The 18,485-nt window shown below is 50.3% G+C and overlaps 9 protein-coding genes across 14 annotated transcripts; 6 read left to right on the top strand and 3 right to left on the bottom strand.

Annotated features, from left to right (window-relative positions):
- Positions 1–365: 365 nt before the first annotated feature.
- PPTG_09345 (hypothetical protein) lies at positions 366–1,055 on the top strand. The gene has a single exon (XM_008904275.1). It carries the CDS (start codon positions 509–511, stop codon positions 866–868), a length of 360 nt encoding a protein of 119 aa, XP_008902523.1. The 5' UTR covers positions 366–508; the 3' UTR covers positions 869–1,055.
- A 49-nt stretch (positions 1,056–1,104) lies between these two features.
- On the top strand, positions 1,105–3,199 carry PPTG_09346 (hypothetical protein). Of its 6 annotated transcripts, XM_008904276.1 has the most exons (7): positions 1,105–1,297; positions 1,372–1,456; positions 1,518–1,666; positions 1,735–1,814; positions 1,886–1,945; positions 2,011–2,678; positions 2,754–3,199. In XM_008904276.1, the coding sequence occupies exons 1-7, from the start codon at positions 1,216–1,218 to the stop codon at positions 3,031–3,033; spliced, it is 1,404 nt and encodes a 467-aa protein (XP_008902524.1). In that variant the 5' UTR covers positions 1,105–1,215; the 3' UTR covers positions 3,034–3,199. The 6 variants fall into 6 exon arrangements, with proteins under 6 accessions (XP_008902524.1, XP_008902529.1, XP_008902526.1 ...); XM_008904281.1 differs by having other exon boundaries at positions 1,105–1,456; XM_008904278.1 differs by having other exon boundaries at positions 2,011–3,199.
- PPTG_09347 (hypothetical protein) lies at positions 3,187–6,785 on the top strand. Its single transcript, XM_008904282.1, has 3 exons — positions 3,187–3,673; positions 3,743–4,278; positions 4,343–6,785. The coding sequence occupies exons 1-3, from the start codon at positions 3,242–3,244 to the stop codon at positions 6,678–6,680; spliced, it is 3,306 nt and encodes a 1,101-aa protein (XP_008902530.1). The 5' UTR covers positions 3,187–3,241; the 3' UTR covers positions 6,681–6,785.
- Positions 6,786–6,851: 66 nt separating this feature from the next.
- PPTG_09348 (hypothetical protein) lies at positions 6,852–9,176 on the top strand. The gene is made up of 5 exons (XM_008904283.1): positions 6,852–7,503; positions 7,572–7,721; positions 7,797–7,899; positions 7,969–8,094; positions 8,160–9,176. The coding sequence occupies exons 1-5, from the start codon at positions 6,935–6,937 to the stop codon at positions 8,481–8,483; spliced, it is 1,272 nt and encodes a 423-aa protein (XP_008902531.1). The 5' UTR covers positions 6,852–6,934; the 3' UTR covers positions 8,484–9,176.
- Positions 8,538–9,155, bottom strand: PPTG_09349 (hypothetical protein). Its single transcript, XM_008904284.1, has one exon. The coding sequence runs from the start codon at positions 9,120–9,122 to the stop codon at positions 8,667–8,669; it is 456 nt and encodes a 151-aa protein (XP_008902532.1). The 5' UTR covers positions 9,123–9,155; the 3' UTR covers positions 8,538–8,666.
- A 267-nt stretch (positions 9,177–9,443) lies between the features above and the next one.
- On the top strand, positions 9,444–11,737 carry PPTG_09350 (hypothetical protein; the record flags this gene model as incomplete). The annotated part of the gene is made up of 6 exons (XM_008904285.1): positions 9,444–9,504; positions 9,570–9,720; positions 9,795–9,865; positions 9,933–9,988; positions 10,057–11,287; positions 11,357–11,737. 6 exons carry the CDS (start codon positions 9,444–9,446, stop codon positions 11,491–11,493), a joined length of 1,707 nt encoding a protein of 568 aa, XP_008902533.1. The 3' UTR covers positions 11,494–11,737.
- Positions 11,663–14,180, bottom strand: PPTG_09351 (hypothetical protein). The gene has a single exon (XM_008904286.1). It carries the CDS (start codon positions 14,082–14,084, stop codon positions 11,823–11,825), a length of 2,262 nt encoding a protein of 753 aa, XP_008902534.1. The 5' UTR covers positions 14,085–14,180; the 3' UTR covers positions 11,663–11,822.
- Positions 14,181–14,205: 25 nt separating this feature from the next.
- PPTG_09352 (hypothetical protein) lies at positions 14,206–15,692 on the top strand. Its single transcript, XM_008904287.1, has 3 exons — positions 14,206–14,421; positions 14,486–14,983; positions 15,043–15,692. Exons 1-3 carry the CDS (start codon positions 14,219–14,221, stop codon positions 15,353–15,355), a joined length of 1,014 nt encoding a protein of 337 aa, XP_008902535.1. The 5' UTR covers positions 14,206–14,218; the 3' UTR covers positions 15,356–15,692.
- A 162-nt stretch (positions 15,693–15,854) lies between these two features.
- On the bottom strand, positions 15,855–17,363 carry PPTG_09353 (hypothetical protein; the record flags this gene model as incomplete). Its single annotated transcript, XM_008904288.1, has 1 exon — positions 15,855–17,363. The coding sequence occupies one exon, from the start codon at positions 17,361–17,363 to the stop codon at positions 15,855–15,857; it is 1,509 nt and encodes a 502-aa protein (XP_008902536.1).
- Between the last annotated feature and the right edge of the window lie 1,122 nt (positions 17,364–18,485).

An 18,485-nucleotide genomic window follows, 5' to 3' on the forward strand; every position in this document is an offset into this window, starting at 1 on the left:
GATACCGGGCAAGCAACAAACAGAGCCCGATAAGCTTACGCCAGTTTTTGCATCCAGCAGCGTTTAACGGCGGCCTCGCTGCCATTAACTTGATGCCACAGCACTGAGATTCGTCTGCGAGCTGTGGCTGACTTCCGGCACTACTGTACGACGAGCTATCGGTGTCAGTCATTACTTTTAACGATCTCCTCACATGCCGCCGGCACCATCGGCATGTGCGACGTGCCTTGAACCGGCACAACGAGTTCTCCATCTCACTGGTGCCTGGTCTCTTGAAGTAATCCCGGCTCCGTCATGCTCGAGTTCGAGTGGCGGTGTTTTGAAAAGTTCAAAAGAGATACAGTCTCACTTCACTAGTTGAGCCCATCTCCTCAAACATACTGGTTAATATATGACCCTAGATTAAGTGCGATTCGTCGACACTCTCTTCATTCACAAGTCTCAGTTGGCAATCGACCAGAAAGCATTCAAGAGCTGTAGTTCACCGCCCCGCTGCCTGCCACCAGTCATGAACTCGCTGCTGTTCCTGTACCTGAACCTGATCCGCGGCCCGCAGATCGTGGCTGCCCGCCGCGAGAAGGAGGAGAAGGAGAAGCGCGCACAGCTCGAGGCAGACATCGCAAGTGGCAAGGTGACGAAGATGGCGAGCTGCAAGAAGTGCGACGCGCCGGTGGACCGCCTGTCGGTGCCTGTCGGTGTCACACCCACGTGTGTTGCATGTCTGGCCAAGGAAGCAGAGGAGCTACGCGTGGCCAAGATGCAGATGCGAAGGGAAATCAAGATGTCGCCCTTCCTGTGGTTTCAGGTGTTCATTATGCTGCTGGGTCTCACCGTCTTCTTCCACCGCAACGTCATGCCGCTGTTTTAATTACGCTAGTATCGTAGGAGGAGAGAAGGTCAAGCAGATACCTGTCGCGACGTTTTGATTTAATGAATGAGGTTCACATAGTACAAGCTACTACGCACTCTGGCTGTAAATGCCGGATATGTTTGCAAAGTGCATCCACCAGTAAAATTGCTACAGGACGCACCATGTCGGTATCTCCTTGGTGACCATGATGTCCTGTTCGTTTGGAGTGTCATCTCGGGCAACTCCGTTTTTCAGACTTGATTGTCAATTACGTCCTCGCCACCTTCGACAAGTCCTGTTATACTAGAGTTTTGTATGCAGTCTTCTTTTCGTTGTTGTGCTTCAAATTGTTAGCACCTCACGACATGAGTGGCAGCGAGGATGAAGACATGGCGGCGGGCGGCGTCACTCTAGCTGGCAAACGGCGGCGCAATGAAGAGGAGGAGGGTGTGTTGGTTGCATCCTCTGTGAACCATCCGTAGAATTGCGTGGCTAACTGCTAGAGACTGGATGGCTAACAGAGCTGGGATCCCAGCAGAGCATTCTCAAGTGGATGCGCCACGTACCGGGGCCACTGCAGGATGTCATGAAGAAGCGCGCGGACCAGTGCGTGCTGTACTGACAGCTATTGCAATAACTGGAGCTACGTATTGACGGTCGATGGCAGGATGGACAGCTCACAGGGAGACCACAGTCGCATTGCCAGCGCCAACTCGGATCGGTACTCGGTTACGATCGCAACGGTGTTCGACCAAGGCCCGTGGGTGGACATGTGCCAGTATCTGGGCATGCCCGCTGTATCAGGGACACTCTACGGTAAGACTAGGAATCTTTGTCGCTTCTAGCGCTGAGAGGATAAGTGCGAAGAGTGTTTGATGTTGTAGGCAGCATCAGGATTGGCAGTTTGAAGTGCACAGTTGGGAAAATCGTGGAGAGTGATGAAGCACTTACAAAGATTCCTCAGGTAAACGGCTTTGTGATACTATTTGCCGATACTTTTGTTCTTATCACCGAAATATATGTACATGAATGCAGCTCTTAGTGCTGATCAAGTCTGTGCGCTATGTTGAAGAAGAGATCGTGGCTGTTCTCCATGTAAAGTTAAATACTGCTTGGTGGTATCATTAGTGGGTTAGCATTAACTAGTTGATTTGCTGCAGGATCCGACTGGAGAAGAAGTGGAGGGTTATTTCCATCGGGAACTTGTTGAGCAACTAGGGCCAGCGCTCGTTGCTGGTGTGGGTGTTCAGTTGTACAAGGTGTCAGTATTTACTCCCACTGACGCACCAGTGACAGGTAGACGAAAGAGCTACCTTAACATCACACCGCGAAATGTCCGACGAGTGTTTGTTGCGAAGAAACATTCAAATAGTTCGACCATCGAGGATCCGGTTGAGATATTTAACAAAGCAAAAGAAATCGAGTCCCAGCAGGAAAGTGACAACGACGATTATGACGACAACCAAGCATCCAGAAGCGAACAGGCAGCACGGCAATTACTGCAGCACAGCACGGTCCGTGACACCTCGGCGGAGTTGACGTTCCTCTCACAGCGACAAGTGATTCATCGAAATCCACCCGTACGAATAGATCCTGCGGCGGCGACCACTACTACGAAAAAGAAGAGCAAACGAGGGAAAGGTGCCGCGTCAACTAACAACCAAGACCAAGAAAATGGGCTGGGCAAATGGCAGTGGAGCAAATTGCTCAAAAAGACGACCAACGACGAGTCATCCGCGGATTTGAGCCGTTCACAAGAGCGTAGGGAGGTTTTGGATGCTAGCTCGCGTCTTGTTAGCTTGATTACGAAGCAGAATGCGAAGAACAGGTACGTTGGCTGCAACAAATATTTCTCCGAGTGTAAAGGGTGAAATAATGTGCGTTCTATCTCTTTCCTACGTAGGACGTCCACATCATCGACACCAGAAGGAAAATCAAATAGTGAAGAATCACCAGCATCCCCAAAGCCGAAGAAAGCAGTTAGTGTTCGATTCGCGCCGGGAACGGTGTTCGACCCACCATCAATGCCTCGCCACTCCGACAATTTTGACGTGGCAGAGCTAACACAGAGAAGCCCTTCGTCACAACCTTCGGATTCCCAACCAAACTCGGCCGATCAACCATTAGATGGAGAAATTAAAGTCAACAACTCGGATGACGACGATGAAGATGATGACTGGTAAATACTGTCGCGAAGACAACATTACTTCTCAAGACTCAAGATTTACTCAAATGATATCGTGTGTATATTGGGAGCTACTGCACGTTGCTGTTGCTCCCACATACATTTACATGCCACGTTGCCTTTTTTTCACTTCAACTTAGCCCTATTTTATGTTTGCCACACACAATTGTTCGAAGGTGCCTTTTTCATGTTTGGGTTCAAAAGTGATGGAGATTCGCTGGGAAGAGGACGAGGTCTGCGGGCCGTTGGTGCGCAAGTTGCTAGACGCTGGCGATGATTATTCCTCTTGGGAAACGCGCGTATTCCTGCGCCCGATTTTCCGCTGGATGAAAACCGGGTTGCACAAGGACGGGAGCCGCGAGGACGAAGCTATCGAGCGCGCTTTTGCATTCGTGGAGTGGTTGGTGCTGCTGGCTACACAGGGTGACATATCTCGCAACATTCCCAAACTTCCAATGCTACAGCCGAGCTATGCACTCAACACAATAGTCACGGCCAGTCAACGGGCTGGCAGTGTGAAGGAAGCCCAGCGAGCTTTCGACCTGCTAGAGGTGCACGGCTACCAGCCCGATGTGTTCACGTACACGGCACTAATCGACGTCATTGCTCGGAACGGAGACTTACCTGCTGCAATTGAGGTAAGTTTTAAAAGCAATTCCTGAGTGTGTTTTTGCGAGACTAATAAGTTCTGGTGTAATTCATGGTAGAAATACGAGGAGATGCGGCTGTCGACGTCCAAGCCGAACGTGGTGACATACACGACATTGATTCGTGCCGTTGGTTTGGGTGATGGAGTTGGAGTACAACAGTGCCTTGAGTTTCTGACTCATGCTCGAGAAGATGGAGCTTTTGACGAGGCATTGTTTCTGGAGGCATTGGAGACTTGTGCGCGTAGGAAGGATCGAGTCGTAGCGACGAAGGTGTTGAAGGAGATTGCAACGCACTCACCGAAGCTCCGGTCAGATGATCGGTTCTTCCATACAGTCGGTCAGGTTGCTAAGTTACTGGACTACGATGGCTTGGAACCGGTTCTTGATGACTGGGTTGGGAAGGGAGTGTTGACCTCGGACGAACGAGATCGGGTTGTGAACTTGCAGATGGAAGAGGGAACGTCTGCTGCTGATGGCACGAAGACGCTTGGGTGTCTGGGACACCAGACATCACAATCTGTTCGGAAAGCTGTGGTTCACCACGACATTAACCGACTCATTGCGCGTATTCAGAGCGGCTCTATCGTGACTGTGTAAGAACAAACTGTACCTGACTGTTTTCTTATATTGCTAACGTTATTTATTGGATTTATTCAGCAATGACTTCGAGACGCTCATTCATCAGTGCAGGAAACGGAAGTGGAAAGAGGATGTATCGGTAATTGTCCAGGCGATGCGCGATCTCGCAACAAAAGGGTGGCAGCCAGCCAGCGAAGACGAAGGCGAGCCAATCCCACCTCAACCTCACCTTAAGCCTACGTCCAAGACCTACGTTTCTATCGTTGACGCGTACATGTGCTGCGGTGATGAGCCTCTTGCTTGGCAAATTGTCCAAGAAATCGAAGATCTACCGGAGATCACGCGGGAGTTGCCGTTGTACCGAAAATTTGTCCGCGGGGCATATTTGCTAACAAATTGCGACCACATTGCCGAGTTGATTGCTCTAGCGCACGAAGACAAGATCGTGTTTACACAGCGGATGGGCGTCGAAGTAGCACGTATGCATGGATACCGTCATTTGGAGGGACTTAACATTTTGGTGCACGAACTTCCTGTGGGTGCGTCTGGCGTGAAGGCGAAAAGGCAAAGCTTTCTGGAGGAACTGGTGAAATCTTGCGCCTACAAGAACAACTCGACTGGAGCAGAGGAGGCACTTCGAGCTATGTTGAAGCACGGCTACCAACGTTCCGCTACCACGGAAATTGCGTTGTTCATGTGTTGTATCCAGCATGATACTGTGTCAGAAGCTCAAACAATGCTGCAGCATTTTCAAGAAGCCGCGCTAATAATGCCTGTGCCAGTGTACGACTCGATGCTTCGCGAGTTTTACTTTAAGTACACTCGTCGCGGGAACACGTTTGACGAATCGTCTCGCAAAGTTGCAATGAAGACGCTGTACGCACGTCGCGCCATCTTTGAGGAAGTCTTTAAGGATCGTGAATCTCTGGAAGCTGAAAAGGATATCACACTTATTACTGGGCCGGATCGAGATTCAGCGAGCTTCAGGTATTGGTGCTCGAAGTCGAACTTATCGTGCTCTCCGTTGATGTTTTCGCAGCATGCGATGCAAGTCCTTACGACTAGTCGAGACAAGGACTCCAAGGCTGCTGCCGAGCAGTCCATTCGAGACGCGCTTATGATAACTCCTGACCCGTGTCTCTTTCTACTCCGGTCGGTCGTGTCACTACGCTTTCTGGACTTGACGTTCCGAACGCTAGGCAAGTTGGCCAAGCAGCTACTAGTGGTGGTAACAGACGAGCTGCCGATGGAGGAACGACACGCTGAGTACTGCGTGAGCCAGCTGTCGCTCTTGTCGGTGCACATTGTGAAAGAGTTGGATGATGTCGTGTATCTGCATCGCTCGCATCGCACGGAACTATTGGCGTTTTGTCAGGATGCTTTGGAAACGGATAGCGTTGATAAGACCATGGGGTTCTTGATGCGTCGACCGGAACTGTACGATGCAGCGACGGCGGCGTATCTTGGACCGAAATTCGCCGAGATGTTTGTGTTCAACGGAGTGAGCAATGTGCTCATGTTCTTCAAGTCGGATATCGACACTTCGGTGGAAATGCGTCGTCAATTCGTTCGAGAAGTGATCGAGTTGGAGAACGCTGCCGCGGAGGAGGAGGAAGATGATTCGTCCAGTTTTCGGTATACGTACAAGGCTATTCGAGAGTTCAAGCTGGAACACGAGGCTGAATTCATGCCCTACATGATGCAGGCTCGCGCTGCAATGCCAAAACCCGTGTATGCTGACGCGTCCGCTACTCCTACAGATGAAACAGCGTATCTGAAGATCCCGCTTGCTCAGGATCACATCGTGGTGGTAGACAGCGATGAGGCCTTGTCGTTAGCCACGGATCTGTTGATGCGAGACTGTGTGACTCGGCTAGGGCTCGACGCTGAGTGGCGTCCAGATAGCAGAGCTGCAGTGCCGTCGAAGTGCTCGATCTTGCAAGTCGCTTGCGACGACTACGTGTTCATCTTTGACTTCGTGGAGATGGCAATCGGTGACTTGGAAGAACTTTTTGAGCACTTGTTCACCTCGGAGAATATCGTTAAGATCGGCTTTGCCATCGACGGCGACATCAAGCGACTGCGCTGGTCATTCCCGGAAGCCAAGTGCTTTGATAAGTTTGTCAACGTGCTGGACTTCTCGTTTGAAACGCTAGTGGCAACGACGCATCCGGCTGACGGGACTGTCATCCCAACTCACAGCGACGAAGCCTCGTCATCGGAAATGCTCCAGCGCCGCCGCCGTAGACAGAAGGGACTCAGTACTTACATCAAGCAGGCACTTGAGTACCCTCTTTCGAAGCTGCAACAGAAAAGCGACTGGGAGCGACGTCCGCTGACACCTCAGCAGGTGGGATACGCTGCATTGGACGCATACTGTCTCCTCATGCTTCAAGATGCTGTTGCCAACAAGTAGAGAAACAACGATAGAGCTCTCAAATATATAGAGAGTTTATGCAGATATCGTACGTATGAATGTATCATGTTGCAGTGCAACTTGCACGCAATACTCGTTGACATGCATTTGTACCATAGTTTTGGTACGCTCGTCGTTGTCATCGATCATTTTTCTGCCAATCACGAATCGGCTCAGTGACGCTGTCGAAAAGCGGTATCTGGTCGAGTCATCACTATCAGAGACCTCGAGGTATCAGCAGCTATTCCCCCGCCATGACCGCCACGCCCGCGCAGGTGCTGCAGGACGTGCGCTTCGAAAAGCGACTCGCCGATATTGAGGCGCGTTTGCCAGCCACGTTGGCGCTGGCTAAGGAGGGCTCTTTAGCCAAGCGCAACCAGACCAAACGCAAACTTTACCATGACAGTGAGCTCATCCGCATCGAGCTGGAGGAGCGTATGAACGAAATGGGTATCGAGAATCAATGGCTTACTGCTCCGGAAATGAAGGAGGCCAATGAGAAGCTGGATGCAGTGCGTAAGCAGCTCAAACTGGACGTACTGCCGGCCAGTTCCTCTCCCTTGGAGAAGATCTACATGGTCGTGCGCATGCTCACAATGGCGCTGGTGCTTGTGGGCTGGCTGAGCTGCGTGACTATTCTCATTCCACTCAAGTGGCTCAACCCGATACTCAAGAAGATGGGCGTCAAGAAGAACTACCTGCCTATGGATATCGTGTCCTGGGGCACTGCCGCCATGGTCTGCGTCACAGCCTGCACTGACATGAAAGTTGAGGGCGTTGAGAACCTGATTGACCTTAAGGACTCGGTTGTCTGCATGTTCAGGTAAGGAAGTAAATATCAGATAAAGTCTAGAGGAAGTGACTAACTTGGATACTTTTGCTGCTGCACAGCCACTCGTCCAACCTCGACGGCTTCATTGTCAACGGATCGTCGCCAGTTGCCTTCAAGTTTGCGGCCAAGAAAAGCATTTTTCTGGTGCCTTTCCTCGGCTGGTCGGCTCGTTGGGGCTTTGACTTTGTGGCCATTGACCGCTCGCATCGGTACGCTCGCTATGTGGTTAGTACTTGAGATTTTGGGGACGCTAATGGCTTTTGTGACTTGTGTTTTTATTATAGCAAATCGGCGCTGAAGAGTTTGAAGGAGCTGGCAGTGTCGGTAAACGAGCGTGGTAACTCCGTTTGCATCTCGCCCGAAGGCACGCGTTCGAAGGACGGACTGGTAAGCGATGCAATGTGCTCGATTCACCTTTTTTATTGAGAATTTAACGCCATTGTATGCAATTTACAGCTGCAGGAATTCAAGAAGGGGCCATTCTACTTAAGTGAGGACACGAAGAAGAACGTGGTGCCCTCCATCGTGTTCGGTGCGTACGAGCTCTGGCCTCCTGGACGTCTGTTTAGCATCCCCGGACACGTAAGTTGCACACAGAGGTTGATGAATGCTTATGCTGCGTTATTGACGTTGCTTTTTGTATGCAGACGTTGGTGCGTTATCTGCCAGAGTACAAGTCGGACCCGAATCTGAACCGCAACCAGAACCGGTTGGCGCTGCGTCGCATTTACCTGAAGGCGTTTACCGAGGATGTTCCGGACTACATTGGCACCCGAGTGAGCACCAGTTTCATCCTCAAGAACATGTTCTACCACTACCTCGCATGGGCGATCACGTTTAAGGTGACGTCGTGGGCATTCACAGTGATTAGCCTCGTGTGCCACTGGCTTAACATCACGTACGGCACCTTCATGCTGTTCTCGCTAGCCATGATGGTGGCGGGCGAAGCCCTCATGTTCTTCACCTGCTAAAAGCCACCCAGGGACGATGCCAAGCGCTGCCATGTAAACAGAACAGCAACAAGACTTCACCTGCGAACGTCGTACATCACCTTCTCGACGTCAACAGGTCAGTCAAGTCGCTTGCGTCGTTACTTGCAATGCATACAACCCCATTGAATACATTTTGGTAGTTAGGCAGTTAGAATTTCGTCTTTACTTAGCCACAGTCGCCGCTACTGGCTGTAGCTTTTTCTTCTTGCTCCTGTTCTCCACCAACTTACGTTCGCGCTCCTCCATCGTCGCGTGCAGTGCCTCCGCAGGCGAATAAACAGACGAGTAGGACGCCAGGCGGTGGCGGTCCACTTTGAGCTGCTCCTCAGCCGACAGCGTGGGTGCCAAGGAACCAAGAGGTTTGCCAGCACGCTCGGCTGCCGCCTCCTGTCGCTCACGCTTGCGCTTGCGCACTCCGGCGTTGCGGAATCGCACGGGTGCAGTTCGCGGCTCACCCCAGCCCGTAAGGATGTTGCCCTCCAACAACGTGTCACGCAGGAACTTCTCTTCGAACTCGAAGAGCTTGCGGCCTTGCTCCGCCCAGTCTCCTTCCTCCACCAGCGTCTTGGCCTGCAATGCGCGCAGCTTGGCGTCCAGCTCCTTGTTACTGATCGTCATATTTGAGCGATAGAACGTTGAAAACTATATTTTACACAAAGGAAACTGTTTAAAATAATTGCAAATGTTGAAATTGACAAATAATTTTGAATTTTATTCAATTTTGGGTAATATGTTTTGGTAAGTTACCAATGGTAACTAATACAATTACGGACCTTTATTGCTTTATATTACAGAAAAATGGGCTTGTATGTTTTTCTTACAAATGTTGATATATAAATTACCGTGTTGACATGTGAATACCGTGTTGAAACGACGACCATGAAATCAACTTCTACAGTTCCGCCTCTTCGAAACTATTAGAGATTAATTTCGCCAGCCATGGGCACTTCAGCGTCCAAGGCGTCGCCTTTAGCGCCGGCATTCGAGCGTCTGGCAACATGTACGAGCAAAAGAAGTAAACAGGTCGAACAGTGACCTGGATCACTGACGAATTTGATGTACCAGGGGACCTCAAGGCCTCTCGAGGGTTGTTGCAGACATACAAGGACAAGGATATGGACTTCGGTTTGGACTCACAGGGGCTTGCCGGTTTGGTGGGGGGTGACAGGGAGTGGGCTGAACGCATTATTGATGCCTTCCAAAGCCGCACCGGAATGTACGTTGCACTTGAGGTATCCGGTCATAATCGGTTATTATGCTAATGAATTGTCGAGTTTGTGTGATGACTAGTATCAATGCTCTAGCATTTATATGCGGGGCGTGTCTTGTAAGCTCTGGACCTGCGCTAGAAAAGGCTGGAAGTAATGCTTGAAAGCGTGAATATCCATACGTAAGTATGTACCAAGAATGCTAACAATTGCTTTGCAGTTATCTTCGACGCATTGGATTTCGATGGTACGGAGCAAATATCGATGGATGAAATGGTACGAAATACTACTTCTTCGTATTTGTTCGCGTGAACAGTACTCAATTTATTTTGCATGTGCGGTAGACGATTTCGTTATTGTGCTGCGCGCGGGGATTCTGCGTGATGGCTGGTGTGGGTACTATTCCCTCAGATGAAGAACTGGAGACAGTCACGTTGCAAGCATATCGTGAGTTGAACAAGGGATCTTCACAAAGTATCACCAAGTCTGAGTTCACAAAATGGATATTGGAATTTGCGAGCGGAACAGAACCACCCATAACGCAAGAGGTAACACTTCAGAATGCACTCGAGCAATTCCAAGTAATTGGACCTATCGATAGAGCTGATGAAAAGGAGGGCAACAATATCTCTTCTCCTCCACAAAATGTTGAAGAAATCCGGGACACTCAGCTCCATGATGATACTACCCCGGCAGACAAGCTACCCACAGTTAATACGCTTCAACGAGACGTGTCACCCAAAAGTGATGTTAATCTCGCTGACCAAGATCATGTGTTTATCGATGAAAATGCAAGAAATCATAGACCAATTGAGCTCGTCGCGACTGACGCATACGAACAAGCACCAAACGATACTGAAGTGCTTCTTGATGGAAACAAACTCACTTTTGACGGAACTGAGTTGCAAAACACTACACAGATCGACAAAAACGATGGAGGTGAAGGTAATCCCTTAGAGTTTCAAAGTGATGAGCATGTAGACCAAGTGGATAAACCAAATATTGACATGTCCCCCGAAGATGTGTTAGATCAGCAGAATAAGAGCGATCCGCTCGATGCTGAAATTGAGACTACAGGTTATGCTAGCATGACCCCAGACACCGAGTACGACTACCCTACATTTGGTGCAGACGATCAGGAACAGACAAGTGAGTTACCAGTAGAAACACCGCACGAGGCAGAAGCAACTGATGTGGAGACCCGGGAACACAATGACAATGAATACATTCATGTTGAGGCGCAAAATTCTGAACCAGTTGCTGTGGCGATGAATGAAGCACCACCTGAGTCGACAGTAGCTAGTGAACCCGAAAACGACGAATTTCTTTACGAGCAAGACGAGTTTGCACAGAGCACGGAGCGTATGGATACTGAGACTGATGCTGTCGGTGTAAGTTCACTAAATGAACATGCTGAAAACCCCCTACCAACAGTGTACACAGAGCAAGCTACTGATTCGGGAGGCGCAACCGAACGGCCTGAAGCAGTGACTTTCGAGAGTGAATCTGGTGGGATCGATGCTCAAGGTGTTGTCGATAATGATTCTCAAGGAGCTGACTATCCAGGTCAAGTAGGTAAGTCGACTTTTAACCTTGATCATTGATTAACAATTAACCGTCAATGATGGCGCTGCAAAATTGTAGACTCTACCGATCCAACTGAAGAAACATCTCATACAGACCTCACCGCATTTGACACGTACGACGTCCAGGATCCGAGATTTGACGGAAGTAGCGGCCTTCCGCCTCCTGAATCTCATGAATTGCTGGACGATAGATAGTGCTGCTCCAGCAGTCAATGCTGCATCAGAAGAAGACGAGTCTTTCGAAATAGCTACTCACGCCTCTGCTGAGTAAACCATTCGAGTATCTCCATCAGGATCAGCAAAACAACGTGAAGCTAGCAACTAGACATGCATGTACGATCTGCTGCTAGGCAGTCCTTTAGGTTGTTGCAAAACCAGAGGTAATAAGGGTGAGAGAGGATCGTTTTAGACTTAATGAGAGCTGCTTTGCACTATTCGGACATCAGGACTCGCTAAATAGCAATCAACAACTTGCTGCCCTCAGAAGTTGCGGGGGATACCACTGACAGCGACACCGACAACAATTAGGCCAGTGCTGCGCCGATAAGATGTTCTCCATCGTCACTGCTATCATCATCGGCATCGTCGTTGTCGCTCGAATCATCGTCACTGCTATCGTTGTCGCTCGAATCATCATCGTCGTCGTCATCATTAGTATCATATGAGAGGCGTCCTTCGGGTGTCCTCCGCTGTCCTTCGAGCTCGGAGCTCGCATCTTCGACATCGTCAGCACCTTGTACACTTTCCATGGACTCTACACCATTGCTTGGAGCCGACACAGCCTTCAGAACCGCTGGGTTTTTCGATCCTTCCTTGGCCGCCTCTTGCTGCGTCATCAGCGCAAACGGAGGACGACGCAGACACCGCCGCTTATTGAACCATCGACGCAGCTGCGTCATATTCACGTCCACCGTCTGCTTCTTCAGGTCGCGTAGCGGTGGGGTATTCAGCTGCACCAGATAGCTCTCCATTTCTTCCTGTGATGGTTTATACTTTTGCTGGAACCACGCCTCAAGCGCCGTGAGCTGGTCCATCGAGAACTTCATGGGGCGCAAAACTCGCCCCTTTTTCTCCTTCGCACGAGGCTTGGCTGGTCGTGCAGCTGGCTTGGCCTTCTTGTTTGGTGGCTCGCCAGACAAAAGCAGGGAAGAATCGTCGTCGAACGCCGCATTGCCACTCTCCAAAGCATTCAACTTCGTCGTTGTTCTTCCACGTACACTCGACGCTGTACTCAGCGCTGGGCTTGCTGGTGCGGATAGCGGAGCGTCGTCATCAGCGTCCTGCTCCAATACAGCACGGCGGTTCATCCCCAAATTCTCCAAGAGTGCGATTGTGGCTTTGCGCAGCAGAGTTGGCTTCGTGTACATCTTCAAAATCTGCTTGAGATCGGCCACCAGGCCCGATTGAATACGCACATCAGGCTCAACTTTCATAGCACGCAACAGATCGACCACTTGCTGCAGCCCGTTCGTAACGACGGTCGTCTTTGGCTGGTCAATCAGGCTGCGCAATCGGTTTTGAAGTGCCATCACTTCCAGTACCGTGGCGTGTTTCACCATGGAAATATCATCAAGGTCTGAGTCCTGCGTCCGCTGTCGCTTTCCACGGCCACTAACATTGCTTCCCTGTTGGTCAGCAGTCGTCGGCACGGAGTAGGAAGCCGCGATATAAGATCGGATATTGTTCGGCCGAGTGAAAGCATTCGCAGCCGCATCAAACAGATAACTTTGGGCGCGTACACGGTCTACTTCCTTGACCAGCTCGTTCGGGTCCACTGAGGCCCGCAACTGCGCAATCCTCTGCTCCAATCGCAGATCGATCTCCTCCTCCGCAGCTTGAGCGTCGTGGCCCGCCTCCACTGCGAGCTTTACATAACGCATCCGCTCACGGAAGCGACGGCGCTTGAACCAATCGCGCACGTGGGCCAGCGAAAGACCGCCTACCTGGAACGGATTCGCGTACGGTCGGTAGTTCAGAATCGTGCGCATGAGCGTGAGCTCGTCGAGTAGTGGGCGCGGGTACGAATAGTACCATTCTTGAAGTTTCTGCACCTGCAGTGGCATGTACAGCCGGCCGAAGGCCGAAGACGATCGGCCACGTTCCTGAGCGATAGCTGTGGCCGTCGCAGCCGCAGCACTGGCCTGCACCGCCGCCTCCAGAGCCTGGAACGTACCCGTTTGCAACGACACTTTGGACACCAAGTTGGCCTCTCCTTGCATGCTGGTGGCCTGGATGATCTCGGCCATCTCCCTAAGGCGGACCATGGACGCCTCCATTTTGGCCAGCGCGCGATCCGTCTGCTCTTCGGTGGCCTCGTCCACCTTGGGTGTGTTCTGCTTCTTGGCCGTCGCGTCGGCCGAGCCGGCGAGCGGCTCGGCCGGGTTGCGCAGCGGCAGCATGGCCATCGCTTGGCCGCAGGAGCAGCCGGCGCCACCCTGGCCTGGGCCTTTGTCCGATCGCTGGCGGGATTCAGCGCGGGCCTCAGCCAGGCTCTTAATCTCCAGTAATAGGCTATCGCAGCCCGTAAGCAGCTGCGATGTCTTGGCCGTAATGCTTTTGTTATACGTCTTGCCGGCATCTAGCGACTCGCGCACGAGCTTGGCCACCAATTCTACGGCCGGATTCAAGTCCACATCCTGCCAGGCAGCATGCTCCAATTGCTCGTCCTCCGAGTCTTCGTTATCGCTCACACCGGCGTCCTCGGGCTCGACAGGAGTGGACATGGCAGGTGGTCCAGCGGAGGAAGGGATCTCCTTGCAGATGAAGTCCATCTTCATGGCGCTCATCGTAACGTCCCGCTCCAGTTAGTGACTGGTCTTACTCCAGCTTAATGCGGGGTTCAAGCAACATTATGTCGTTGCTGCAACTTAACCTTCTGTTGCAGTTGAGTGACTCAAAACCATTTGACTAATTGACCGAAATGAATCAGCTGGAGCAGGTGTGCGCACTGGAGGGCCACAGCGAGCGCGCGTGGCACGTGTCCTGGCGCTTTGACGGCAAGTTACTGGCGTCGTGCAGTGGAGACCGCACTATCCGCCTCTGGGCCGCCAACAATAGCGGCGTCTGGGAGTGTGTGGGCATCCTCGAGGACGCTCAGACTCGTACCATTCGAGCCTGTGAATGGTGCGCGTCGAGTTATGAAGCAGGCAATCTGTAGTACTAGTAACTAATTCGCTGTCAATTTTAGGTCGCCTGATGGCCGCTACCTGGCTTCCGTGAGCTTCGACGGAACGACAGTCATTTGGGAGAAACAGGGCAGCTCATACGAAGTTATCTCGAGTCTCGAAGGCCACGAGAGCGAGGTTAAGAGCGTGGCCTGGAGCCCCTCGGGTTCCTATCTGGCCACATGCAGTCGGGACAAGAGCGTCTGGATCTGGGAAGCGGACGCCGACACAGACTTTGAGTGCATTTCGGTGCTACACGGCCATACGCAGGACGTTAAGTTCGTGGCCTGGCACCCGAAGGAAGACCTTCTCGTGTCGGCCAGTTATGATGATACCATCCGCGTTTGGGCTGAGAACGATGACGACTGGTACTGCAAGAAGACGTTGACGGGCCACACGGCGACGGTGTGGGGCGTCGCGCTGAGTTCCCAAGGAACGGAGATGGCGTCGGTGTCGGACGACACAGACGTGGTCATCTGGCAGTACGACCCCAATAGCAAGGAAGTTAATGAGGACGGAAGGTGTGTCATCACAATCACTTTATAAGTGTGATTCTAGCTAACACTTACTATGTTTGCAGCCCGAAGCAGTGGAGGCAGAAGTTTACACTGCCAAACTGCCACGAACGCACCATCTTCAGCGTGGACTGGTCCAAGCATGGCCACTACTTGGCGACTGGAGCGGCCGACAATGCCATCCGTGTGTTCCAAGGCCAACCGAGCGATACTCCTACCTCTTTCGACCTTGCAATCCATCAGAAAGAAGCCCACGCAAGTGACATAAACTGCGTCCGGTGGTGTCCACAGCTGATAGAGGACAAAGGCAAGAAGGCGCTTCTGCTCGCCTCCGCAAGCGATGACGCGCTTGTGCGTATCTGGAGCATGACTATATAACCGTGCTACCTCTACACGCCAATCGTATAGGGCTCTACATAGAACAAATATCTTTTGATGCATCTATACTTGGTCATAATAAACATACCGGTCAGCAGGTCAAGCCCTCCGCTATTGCAGTCGGGATGCTCTGTGTTGTCCAAGAACTAGTACTGGTAGTGCAATGACCAAGCTATGTAGCGAGAAGACACGTGTGAGCCCATAGGCGTTTCTCCACGGTTTTTTTTCGCGTTTCGCGTTCCTGTATCCGAGTTTTAACGCGATTGATGAAGAAAACCAAACGACACTGTCTTTACGTTAGCGTAAGACCCTACATGTAGAATTGAATCGCCTAGCATCAACATGTTGTTCTCGTGCCGAAAATGTGTTTTTCTTGAATCAACGAAGTACAACTATGTAGTAGGCTTTGGGCTATGAATACCTACCTACCGGTACTGCTCAAATACAAACGCCATTGGACTTCCGCATGGTGGCTGTACTCTACGATATTTCGTACTGCCTAACTTGACTCGAATTTATCGGCATTGCGCTTAAGGAAATCACGGAAATCACGCTTCACCCTATCGCTGGTCAAGAATTTCTTACGTACCAATAGTGCGAAAACATTGGGACTCGTCCTCTCAACCACCCACTTTTTGAATTGCAATTCTTGCAAATCTGCGATGTATCCTTTTGTGCTTGCAGTGTCAGCTCGGCGTTTCGAATTGGCAAGCATTCGTGCAAGTGTGGCATCGTCGTAGTGTCTCTCTAGCTGTCTGATAGTAGCAAATTCATCTGGAGTCTTCCTGTAACTCTCCAACTTGAGCACATAAGCCGCCCAGGTAGAAAATGTCGGGCTTTCTAAAACCTTGTCGCCCTTCTCGTTCAATTTGAGCATTTTAAACAAGTCGTCTGAGGTATGTCCATTCATCCGCCAAATATCCATTTCCAGTTTTGCTGCGATGTCTTTGGTAAGCTTACTGTCGTCTCCTTTCGCCCTCGCAAAAGCATTTGTCAAACCAACATCCCCCAGTCGATTCCTCAGCACTGAGAACATTTCCTCATGTGAGTTACCTCTCTGCTTGTTCAGATACGCGACCCAAGTGCTCCACACTGGGCTTTCAAATAATTTGTCTCCTTCCTTGTCGAGTCCGATATTTTTGAAGACATCATCGCCACTCTTTTCAGCAGTCACCCATTTCTCGAGCTGTAGTTCCTCCATTTTCTTGGCAATAAACGCGGTATTAGTGTCGTCCTTTACAGAGCCAATCATCTTTGCTAGTTTTGCTTCATCGAAGCCAGTCGACTTGATCGCCAAGAACAGCAACTCATACGGATCCTTCTTCAGTTTTTCCACGTAAGAAACCCAAGTGCTCAACACTGGACTTTTGAGAAGAGTAAGCCCTTCTTCGTTCAACTTGAGAAACCGGAACACGTCGATAATTGATTTTTCGTCTTTCATCCATTTCTCAAGCTGCAGCGTCTCCAATTTCTCGGCAATCGCTCTCGAACTAGCGTCGTTCTTTGACAGAACAAGCATTTTCGCTAGTTCGTCATTGTCATAGCGCCGCCTTAGTTTGAATAGCAGGAAGTCGTAGGGATCCTTGCCCCGTTTTATTACGAAGTCCATCCACGTACTCAACTTCGGACTTTTCAGAATATTGGTGCCTTCTTCATCGAGTTGTTGAAGCTTAAAAACCCAATCCTCAGTTTTTCTTTCGGCAATCCAACGGTCTACCTTGCGTTGTTGGGCTTTTGTCTGCACACCTTCTGTTAATTTCTGCAGTTTCTTCGCTCCAAAATCTTTTATCTTCGTACCGGTAATACCAAAGATAGCTCTATCTTCCTGTCCATAGTTGACATCAGCTATCGTCCTCAAACGCCGACTGGCAGGCAAATTCGTATCAGGCATACGAAAAGAATTATCAAAAGCAGCATGGGGCTTCAAATTCTTTGCTGTTGATGCCACACTGGCGTAGATGAGAAGAGCGGCGATAACGAAAAAGAGTTTGCAACAATGAACTGACATTGTGCTCTTGAACTTGACAAATATCACGACTACTGGAGTGGTCGAAGGCTCTTTGAGAAGTGAGAGGCTAGCAATTTTTGACCCTTCGCCGAGTTGTGTCTAGATCAAATACAAGGATAAGCAACTTCTGTCACATGTTTAGTCCTGTATAGTACTATAGTACAAATAATGCACCCCGTTGACAACGGGCCGTTGTCGCGGGGGCAGATCATAGGATTGCAAGCACATCCAGTTTTAGCATAGAAACCGAGGATATTTGGCAAAAGAAGCGTTATGTCCGGTAGTTTATCAAAGGTCCGAGGGCGACAAAACAGGGTGCAGTACTGTACCCGCTTGAAGTGTGCTTTAATTTTCGGTCGTCTGGAAAAGTTTGCGCTTTACAGCGCAGAGTGCAGTGTTATGTATCAATAAACAATGTTTCAAAAGAAAGCACTGGGATAGGTGCCAAAGGACCAGAAAGGTATAAATTATGGCAACGTCACATCCTGGCACATCACGGCTTGTATCCCCGTGAACACCTGGATACAAGCCGTCCACTGTAGAATCTATACTATAGATTCAATCTTATCAATACCAGTAATTGACAACAGTAGTAGTAATAATATCTCCGAAAGTACCAGTAAGAGATTGACCGTCCCGCCACAAGCATAGAATTTGATTCTCAGGGATAGCAAAACCTGCTTCTCCTTTTTGTGATTCAATCCAATTCTCCAGGCGGCTTGATCGGTGAACGGCTGAGGAGAGCTTTTAACGTTCTTGCCAGTAACGCTTCCGTGTCCCGATGCTATCCCAGCCCATGTCTCAACCCTAGTGTCGAATCCTCTGATCACGAGATGTTACGCCGCGTAACGTCTCGTAAATTACATTCTGTAATTTACTATGTTCACCATCTTGGATTTATGTACCCTATAGCCCATACGGGTAGAACCTGATAGAACATATGCTACGAGTCCTAGCCTAGGACCGGGCCATTGGTACCGTATATATAATGGTTGTCTTGGATCGTTGCAGTGGGATTACGAGCAACTTGCTCGTAATCCCAGTTGCTTAGACTCATCAAATTATTTATTTTCTGCTTAGATACAAATGCAGTATTCGGCAGCCCTGCATATCCGGACCTTT

The sequence above is a fragment of the Phytophthora parasitica genome (assembly GCF_000247585.1).
Source record: "Phytophthora parasitica INRA-310 unplaced genomic scaffold supercont2.17, whole genome shotgun sequence".
Lineage (NCBI taxonomy): Eukaryota > Oomycota > Peronosporomycetes > Peronosporales > Peronosporaceae > Phytophthora > Phytophthora nicotianae.